This window comes from Polyodon spathula, chromosome 45 (assembly GCF_017654505.1).
Source record: "Polyodon spathula isolate WHYD16114869_AA chromosome 45, ASM1765450v1, whole genome shotgun sequence".
Classification (NCBI taxonomy): Eukaryota; Metazoa; Chordata; class Actinopteri; order Acipenseriformes; family Polyodontidae; genus Polyodon; species Polyodon spathula.
Window position 1 is genome coordinate 1,329,400 of NC_054578.1, and position 9,874 is coordinate 1,339,273.

The 9,874-nt window shown below is 51.1% G+C and overlaps 1 protein-coding gene across 1 annotated transcript in view; it reads left to right on the forward strand.

Annotated features, from left to right (window-relative positions):
• The window catches only part of LOC121305876 (leucine-rich repeat-containing protein 4B-like), a 12,984-nt gene extending 3,651 nt beyond the window's left edge, over positions 1–9,333 (forward strand). Inside the window, exons 2-4 of the mRNA XM_041237529.1 lie at positions 1–198; positions 2,046–3,914; positions 9,091–9,333. The exon at positions 1–198 is cut by the window's left edge and continues 134 nt beyond it. Of these exons, the coding sequence (XP_041093463.1) occupies positions 1–198; positions 2,046–3,914; positions 9,091–9,333 (2,310 nt within the window). The remainder of the gene's footprint in view (positions 199–2,045; positions 3,915–9,090) is intronic.
• Positions 9,334–9,874: the final 541 nt, after the last annotated feature.

Genomic DNA, 9,874 nt, shown 5'->3' on the forward strand with positions numbered 1-9,874 from the left:
CTCCTCTTCCTGTTCCTGTACTGCCTCTGCTCGTGGGTGGGGCTGCCGGGAGTGGGCGGGGCCACACCCTGCCCCGCCCCCTGTTCCTGCTCCAATCAGGCGAGCCGAGTGATTTGCACAAGGAGAGACTTGCAGGAAGTTCCAGAAAGCATTTCTGTGAATACAAGATATCTGAATCTACAAGAGAACACGATACAGGTGAGAGAGGAGAGAGAATCCATCCCTCCATCCATCCAGAATCTACAAGAGAACACAATAGAGGAGAGAGAGGAGAGAGAATCCATCCCTCCATCATCCATCCCTCCATCATCCCTCCATCCATCCAGAATCTACAAGAGAACACGATACAGGAAAGAGAGGAGAGAGAATCCATCCCTCCATCATCCATCCCTCCATCATCCCTCCATCCATCCAGAATCTACAAGAGAACACGAGGACAGGAGAGGAGAGAGAGGAGCCATCCCTCCATCATCCATCCCTCCATCATCCCTCCATCCATCCAGAAACACAATAGAGGACTACAAGAGAACACGATACAGGAGAGAGAGGAGAGAGAATCCATCCCTCCATCATCCATCCCTCCATCATCCCTCCATCCATCTAGAATCTACAAGAGAACACGATACAGGAGAGAGAGGAGAGAGAATCCATCCCTCCATCATCCATCCAGAATCTACAAGAGAACACAATACAGGAGAGAGAGGAGAGAGAATCCATCCCTCCATCATCCATCCCTCCATCATCCCTCCATCCATCTAGAATCTACAAGAGAACACGATACAGGAAAGAGAGGAGAGAGAATCCATCCCTCCATCATCCATCCCTCCATCATCCCTCCATCCATCCAGAATCTACAAGAGAACACGATACAGGAGAGAGAATCCATCCCTCCATCATCCATCCCTCCATCATCCATCCATCCAGAATCTACAAGAGAACACGATACAGGAGAGAGAGGAGAGAGAATCCATCCCTCCATCATCCATCCCTCCATCATCCCTCCATCCATCCAGAATCTACAAGAGAACACGATACAGGAGAGAGAATCCATCCCTCCATCATCCATCCAGAATCTACAAGAGAACACGATACAGGAGAGAGAGGAGAGAGAATCCATCCCTCCATCATCCATCCCTCAATCATCCCTCCATCCATCCAGAATCTACAAGAGAACACGATACAGGAAGAGAGGAGCCATCCCTCCATCATCCATCCCTCCATCATCCCTCCATCCATCCAGAATCTACAAGAGAACACGATACAGGAGAGAGAGGAGAGAGAATCCATCCCTCCATCCATCCAGAATCTACAAGAGAACACAATACAGGACAGAGAGAGGAGAGAGAATCCATCCCTCCATCATCCATCCCTCCATCATCCCTCCATCCATCCAGAATCTACAAGAGAACACGATACAGGAGAGAGAGGAGAGAGAATCCATCCCTCCATCATCCATCCCTCCATCATCCCTCCATCCATCCAGAATCTACAAGAGAACACGATACAGGAGAGAGAGGAGAGAGAATCCATCCCTCCATCATCCATCCCTCCATCATCCCTCCATCCATCCAGAATCTACAAGAGAACACGATACAGAGAGGAGAGAGAATCCATCCCTCCATCATCCATCCCTCCATCATCCCTCCATCCATCCAGAACCTACAAGAGAACACGATACAGGAGAGAGAATCCATCCCTCCATCATCCATCCAGAATCTACAAGAGAACACGATACAGGAGAGAGAGGAGAGAGAATCCATCCCTCCATCCACCCATCCCTCCCTCCATCCATCCATCCATCACACAGGGAGAGAGAGGGTCACTGTGTGTGTGTGTGTGTGTGTCAGTGTGTGTGTGTGTCAGTGTGTGTGTATATATCTATCTGTATAATGAGTCTAGTTTAAAATAATCAGTTTACATAGAAATATAATCACCTAATTCAGTACGTTTGTCTATATCTCCCCCCCCCCCCCCCCCCCCCCACCCCCCCCCCCCCCCCCCCCTCAGTACGTTTGTCTATATCTCCCCCCCCCCCCCCCCCCCAGGTGATCCGGACCGACACGTTCAAGCAGCTGCGTCACCTGGAGATCCTGCAGCTCTCCAAGAACATGATCCGCAAGATCGAGGTGGGAGCTTTCAACGGCCTGCCCAACCTCAACACCCTGGAGCTCTTTGATAACCGCCTCACCCTGGTGCCCACCCAGGCCTTCGAGTACCTGTCCAAACTGAGAGAGCTCTGGCTGAGGAACAACCCCATTGAGTCCATCCCTTCCTACGCCTTCAACCGGGTCCCCTCCCTGCGCCGGCTCGACCTGGGGGAGCTCAAGAGGCTGGAGTACATCTCCGAGGCTGCCTTCGAGGGGCTGGTCAACCTTCGTTACCTGAACCTGGGCATGTGCGCCCTCAAGGACATCCCCAACCTCACCCCCTTGGTCCGGCTGGAGGAGCTGGAGCTGTCGGGCAACCGGCTGGAGATCGTGCGCCCGGGGTCCTTCCAGGGGCTGGTGGCGCTCAGGAAGCTGTGGCTGATGCACGCCCAGGTCTCGGCCATCGAGAGGAATGCCTTCGATGACCTCAAGAGCCTGGAGGAGCTCAACCTGTCCCACAACGGCCTCCGCTCGCTGCCCCACGACCTCTTCACCCCCCTGCACCGGCTGGAGAGGGTGCACCTCAACCACAACCCCTGGGCGTGCAACTGCGACGTGCTGTGGCTGAGCTGGTGGCTGAAGGAGACGGTGCCCAGCAACACCACCTGCTGCGCCCGCTGCCACGCCCCGCCCGCGCTCAAGGGCCGCTACATCGGCGAGCTGGACCAGTCCCACTTCACCTGCTACGCCCCGGTGATCGTGGAGCCCCCAACAGACCTCAACGTGACCGAAGGGATGGCCGCGGAGCTCAAGTGCCGGAGTGGGACCTCCATGACTTCTGTCAACTGGCTGACCCCCAACGGGACCCTCATGACTCACGGCTCCTACCGGGTGCGGATCTCGGTCCTCCACGACGGGACCCTGAACTTCACCAACGTCACGGTGCAGGACACGGGCCAGTACACCTGCATGGTGACCAACTCGGCGGGCAACACAACAGCCACGGCCGTCCTGAACGTCTCGGCGCCCGACGCCAGCAACAGCTACACCTACTTCACCACGGTCACCGTGGAGACAGTGGAGTCAGTGCAGGAGGAGGCAGCCGTCAGGCAGGAGGTCAACGAGTCCGCGGTCGCGTTCACGCCCCGGGCGGGGTGGGGGGGAGGGGGGAGCGTTCCCGCCACGACCTCCTCCCCGCGGCCGCGCCCCACCACGGGGCGGGCGTCCTTCGCCCTGCCCGTCACGGAGGCGGTGGAGAACCTCTCCGGGCTGGATGATGTGATGAAGACCACAAAAATCATCATTGGCTGTTTTGTGGCCATCACCTTCATGGCCGCCGTGATGCTGGTGGTGTTTTACAAGCTTCGCAAGCAGCACCAGTTTCACAAGCACCACGGCCCTGCCCGCGCCGTGGAGATCGTCAACGTGGAGGACGAGCACCTCTCCTCGGGGGGGGCCGGGGGCCACGGGCCTGTCGGGGGCCTCTCCGGGGGGACTCTCTCTGGCGGGGTCCGCCTCCCGTCCTCCCTGCCCGCGACACGCGCGACGATAAACGCCTCGATGACCACCTCAATATTGTTGTTGGACAAAACCCCACCCAACGAAGACAACCTCGTTTCTTGCCGTGGGGGGCGCTTCTGTCGGCGGGAATCTGCTTTCCTGGGGGGGGAGGGGGAGGTTTGGGGGGGTTCGGGGGACCCCCTCCCCCAGCTTCCTCGGCGTTTCGGGGGTCACAGGTGTCGCATAAGGTCAAGGCGGGGTTCGCTGGTGACGTCCTCTTCAGTTTCACGAGCCCCCTGCTGTTTTAAGGGAGGCTCCAAGGAGAACGTGCAGGAAACTCAGATCAGAGAGAGAGAGAGTGGAGAGAGAGGAGAGAGAGCTCTGGAGAGATCAAGGAGAGAGAGAGGAGATCCTAGAAGAGAGAAGAGAGGAGAGGAGAGGACTTCTAAGAGGAGAGATATAGAGTGGAGAGAGGAGAGAGGAGAGAGCGGAGAGGAGAGAGAGAGAGAGAGGAGAGAGAGGGAGAGAGGAGGAGAGAGAGAGAGAGAGAGAGAGAGAGAGAGAGAGAGAGAGCGAGAGAGGAGAGAGAGAGGGAGAGAGAGAGAGAGAGAGAGAGAGGAGAGAGAGAGAGGAGAGGAGAGAGAGAGGAGAGAGAGAGAGAGAGAGAGAGGGGAGAGAGGGGAGAGGAGAGAGAGGGAGAGAGGGAGGGGGGGAGGAGGAGAGGGAGAGAGAGAGAGAGAGGAGAGAGGGGAGAGGAGAGAGAGAGAGGAGGAGAGAGAGGAGAGAGAGAGAGAAAGAGAGAGGAGAGATAGGAGAGGAGAGGGTAGATAGTGGAGAGGGGAGGAGGAGAGAGAGAGGAGAGGAGAGAGAGGAGAGAGAGGAGAGAGGAGAGAGAGGAGAGATGGGAGGAGAGGGGAGAGAGAGGAGAGGAGAGAGAGGAGAGGAGGAGGAGAGAGAGAGGAGGAGAGGGAGAGAGAGAGGAGGAGAGGGGAGGAGAGAGAGAGGGGAAGAGAGAGAGAAGAGAGGAGAGAGAGAGAGGCGAGAGAGAGAGGAGAGAGAGAGAGGAGAGAGTGGGGAGAGGAGGAGAGGAGAGAGGGGAGGAGAGAGAGGGGAGAGATGATGAATGAATACACACCAGACTGCAGGCCCCCAGCCTTGACTTGAACAGAAGAGAAACACTCGTTTAATTCAAAGACAAATAAAACGGGAGACTCCGATCAGAACGCAATCCCAGAATGCTTTGTTTGTACAGAGAAAATGAACTCGCTCACTACAAAGAGACAACAGACTTTGGATTTGAATTTTCCAGAGAAAAAATACAGAAAGAGATCTCTCCTGTGGGGGGGGTGGGGGGGGGGCAATAATCCCAGATTTCGGAATAAAGAGAATTAATATTTCCAGGAATATCGAGAACTGGAGGAGAGAAACTGACTCTCAGAGAATTTCTGAGTCCCTGAAAATGTGAATCATAATCTGAATGGATATAAATCAATATAAAATATATCAATCTATCTTTCTGTGGAGAGAGAGGAGAGAGAGAGGAGAGAGAGAGAGAGGAGAGGAGAGGAGGAGAGGGGGAGAGGAGAGAGAGGAGAGAGAGAGGAGAGAGAGGAGGAGAGTAGAGAGAGAGGAGAGAGAGAGGAGGAGAGAGGAGAGGAGAGGACAGAGAGAGAGAGAGAGGGAGAGGAGAGAGGAGAGAGAGGAGAGGAGAGAGAGGATGTTCGAGGTAGTCCTCCCAGTTGCTAGAGAGAGAGGTAGAGCTCGGAGAGAGGAGATACGGGGGATAGGAAGCGGCGAGTAGAGGAGAGAGGAGAGAGGAGAGAGGAGAGGACAGAGATAGAGAGAGAGGAGAGAGAGGAGAGAGGAGAGAGAGGAGAGGAGAGGACAGTTGAGAGAGAGAGAGAGAGATAGATATTTTGTGAATTTCTTTCAAGGAATCAGTGTCGATCGAACCTTTAAAAAAAAAAAATTTCCGTCTGTTTGATGAAAACGAAGAAAAATCTCTTTCAGGAAAACTCGCCTCGCATCTCAGCCCAAATCCACGAGAAAAACACAAACACAGAAAAAAACTTTTTTTTGGGGGTGGGGGGGGTGGGAAAGAGGCTGTTTTTTTTTTTTTTTTTTTTTCAAAAAGAAGGAAGGAGGGTACCTTACGCGTAGACTTTTTTTGCGTCTCTGTGGAACTGGAGAGACGGACAAAACTCATGTTTAGCACAATTTAAGATAAAACAAAAACTAATTCTAATGGAGAATTTAAACGCGGGCGGGACGCCTTGACGGACAGTTTTCAGCTTTTGAGTTAAAAAAAAAATAAATTTACAATTTGAAATTTTAATTTGGAATTTTTTTTTTCATTTTTTTTTTTAAATATTTTTTTGATTGTTCTTAGCGTTGGTGTTTGAAATAATGTTTCAGTTTGGTTCTAGTTCGAGTTGTTTTGTTTGGGCTTTATCTTGAAATTAACTGCTTCATAACGTTTTAGAAACACTGAAAGAATCAGAAAACAATTCAACGACTAGAAGTCTCTCTCAGTGTCTTCAGCGTGAATTCAGTGACTCGCGACTAGAAGTCTCTCTCAGTGTCTTCAGTGTGAATTCAGTGACTCACGACTAGAAGTCTCTCTCAGTGTCTTCAGTGTGAATTCAGTGACTCACGACTAGAAGTCTCTCTCAGTGTCTTCAGTGTGAATTCAACGTGACTCACGACTAGAAGTCTCTCTCAGTGTCTTCAGTGTGAATTCAGTGAACTCGCGACTAGAAGTCTCTCTCAGTGTCTTCAGTGTGAATTCAATGGCAAACGTTTCCACTAGAAGTCTCTCTCAGTGTCTTCAGTGTGAATTCAGTGACTCGCGACTAGAAGTCTCTCTCAGTGTCTTCAGTGTGAATTCAGTGACTCACGACTAGAAGTCTCTCTCAGTGTCTTCAGTGTGAATTCAGTGACTCGCGACTAGAAGTCTCTCTCAGTGTCTTCAGTGTGAATTCAGTGACTCACGACTAGAAGTCTCTCTCAGTGTCTTCAGCGTGAATTCAGTGACTCGCGACTAGAAGTCTCTCTCAGTGTCTTCAGTGTGAATTCAGTGACTCGCGACTAGAAGTCTCTCTCAGTGTCTTCAAAACTTAAGTCATTCACTGACGGCTGATCTTCGACTAGAAGTCTCCTCAGTGCGAGAATCCACTACGTGACTTCGCGCTGACTTCTCCAGATAGAGTCACAGAGTCTCTCGCTCTTGGTGACTTCCAGAGAATCCAGTGTGAATTCAGGTGACTCGCGAGAGTCGGCTAGAAGTCAACTTAGTCTCTGACGCTGTCCTTCAGACGAGTGTGAACCCTTGTCAGTGAGCCTAGATCCTTCGCGACTAAGTCTCTCTCAGTGTCTTCAGTGTGAATTCAATGACTCATGTTTAGACTAGAAGTCTCTCTCAGTGTCTTCAGCGTGAATTCAGTGACTCGCGACTAGAAGTCTCTCTCAGTGTCTTCAGTGTGAATTCAGTGACTCACGACTAGAAGTCTCTCTCAGTGTCTTCAGCGTGAATTCAGTGACTCGCGACTGGAATCTCTTTCAGTAACTCTTTCAGTGTCTCTGAACCCCGCGCTGTCTGTGTGTCACTTGTTCAATAACTTTCTGCTGGTAATATTTTGCTGGTCGAGCTGTTTCCATGGAAACCGGGGGGAAAGAAACAACGAAGCTTCGAGCTAAAAACCGACGCCTTTTCGGGACGGAAAATGAAGTACAAACACCAATTAAAAAGTTGGAAAAGTTCTGGGCGGGATGGTCGCGGGAAGGGATCGGGGAGTGAGGGGGGGAGGGGGGGGGAGGGACACTGTGTTTTAAGGAATTATTCTAGGGAACGTGTTTTAGGAATTATTTAGGGAACGCCATTCTTAATAAAAACTGTGATTATTATTAATCCCAGAATTTTTTATTTTGTGCTTCTTTATTATTTGCTGTTTTTTTTTTCTCGCAAGTTTCTGTTATTTTTAAAACAAAAGCCTTCGTTGACTCTGTAAAAGGATTCTAAAATTAAACTGTGCAAGTGAAGTGAGACTGATATGTGATGGAGAGAGGAGAGAGAGAGGAGAGAGGGAGAGAGAGAGAGCTCTCCTGCTCTCTCCTCCTTCTCTCCTCCTCTCCTCTCTCCTGCGGAGAGAGAGAGGAGAGAGAGAGAGAGAGAGGAGAGGAGAGGAGAGAGAGAGAGGATAGAGAGAGAGAGAGAGAGAGAGAGAGAGAGAGAGAGAGAGAGGAGAGAGAGAGAGAGGAGAGAGAGAGAGATAGAGGGAGAGAGAGAGAGAGAGGAGAGAGGAGAGAGAGGAGAGAAGAGGAGGAAGAGAGAGAGAGGATAGGAGAGGAGAGAGAGAGGAGAGAGGAGAGAGGAGAGAGGAGAGGAGAGAGAGAGAGAGGGAGAGGGAGAGGAGAGAGAGAGAGAGGAGAGAGAGAGAGGGAGGGAGGGAGCGAGAGGAGAGTGAGGTGAGGAGAGAGGAGAGAGAGAGAGGAGAGAGAGAGAGGAAGAGGAGAGAGGAGACTCTCTTAGCTTCTCGACGGCTCTCTTACATCTCTCGAGATGAGACTATTTTCTTCTAATCGCTCCTCCTTTCTCTACGACGATCAGAAGGATAAAAGAGGAGAGAGAGAGAGAGAGAGAGAGAGAGGAGAGGAGAAGAGAGAGGAGATAGGAGAGAGAGATGATAGAGGGAAGATAGAGGATAGGAGAGAGGAGAGAGAGAAATGTGTTGAAATGATTTGGTCTTCTGATACAAGACCACAGCAGAGCTCCGAGTTAAAGAACTACAGCTCCCAGCATCCCTCGCCGTGGCCCGCGGGTGTGCAGAGGCATGCTGGGAGCTGTAGTCCTACATCCAGGGGCTGTATAAATGTGCCAGTGTTTTTCCCCTATGCCTTCCATGCACACGTTTGATCTGTTTAGCATGTGTTTGTTGTTTTTTTTTTTTTAAATGTAATCGGATTGCATTGACGAGTTACTGAGAAATGTAATCGGATTACATTTCCAATTAGAGTCATTGGTTTTATTGTATATTTTATTACACTGTGCTGTGCTTGTACTGTGAGACAGTTTCATAATGTGCCAAACACAGTGAATTATTATTATTATTATTATTATTATTTATTATTTCTTAATATAATAATAATAACTATCAAGTACCGTCGACCTAGTCCAAACACCTAAGGACACGCACAATAGTATGTTCGGAGAACAACAAATTTATATTTTTGTCACATCTCAAAACATTATAAAAAAACCGCCCCCACCACCCGACCCCTCCCTCTCCCCCTACCCCCCCACCGTAAAACACAAAACGAACAGTTTTAATTTATTTTTTGACTATATAACATATTTGTTATTAAAAAAAAAAAAGCAATATAACAACAACATCTTGTATATATATATATATATGTATATAGATATATATAGATAGATAGATATATATATAATATAGTAATCTTTTCCCAGCTAACACACGAATGTGCCCCTCCCCCCGTACACCAGACAAGAGAGAGAGGAGATAAGAGGCTCTTCTGCTCGGCGAGCGCGCGCGCACGCGAGCGCTGCTCGGCTCGCCGGCGCCGGAGGCGCGCACTAGGCTCGTCGGTCGCGCGCTCCTCGCTGCCTCGTGTTCGCGGCGGCGCTGACTCGACGCCGACGCGCAGAATGCGCACGGAGCGCGGCGAGCGCGCAGACAGCGCGCGCATGAGCGGGACGCGCCCGACGACGGAGCGCGAAGCGCGCTGAGAGGACGAGAGTAGAGCCCGAGAGCGAGCGGATAGACGAGCAGAGAGCGAGGCGATCGCGAGAGAGTAAGAGAGGGATGATAGAGAGAGCGCAGGAGCGCGCGCGGAGAGAGCGGCGGAGAGCGAACGACGAGGAGAGAGCGGAGCGCAGAAGAGAGAGAAGAGAGTAAACAGAGAGTCAGATAGCATGAGAGAGAGAGAGCGCGGAGAGAGAGAGAGAGATGAGCAGAGAGAGAGATAAGAAGCGAGAGAGAGGCGCGAATCGAACCAGATCCGAGAAAGAGAGAAACGCAGGGGGAGAGAAGGAAAGGAAAGAAGGAAGAGAGAAAGAGGAGCAGAGAGAGATGAAGCAGAAGGAGAGAGAAGGAGGAAGAAGCAAGCAAATTAAGAAAGAGAGAGAGGAGACCGATGCAGAGAGAGAAGTATGAGCAGCAGAGACGAGAGAAGAGAGAGTAAGAGGGATAGAGCAGCGGAGAAGATGAAGAGAGCGATGAGAGGATGAGCCTAGAAGCTAGAGAGTAGAGGGGAGAAGAGAGAGAGAG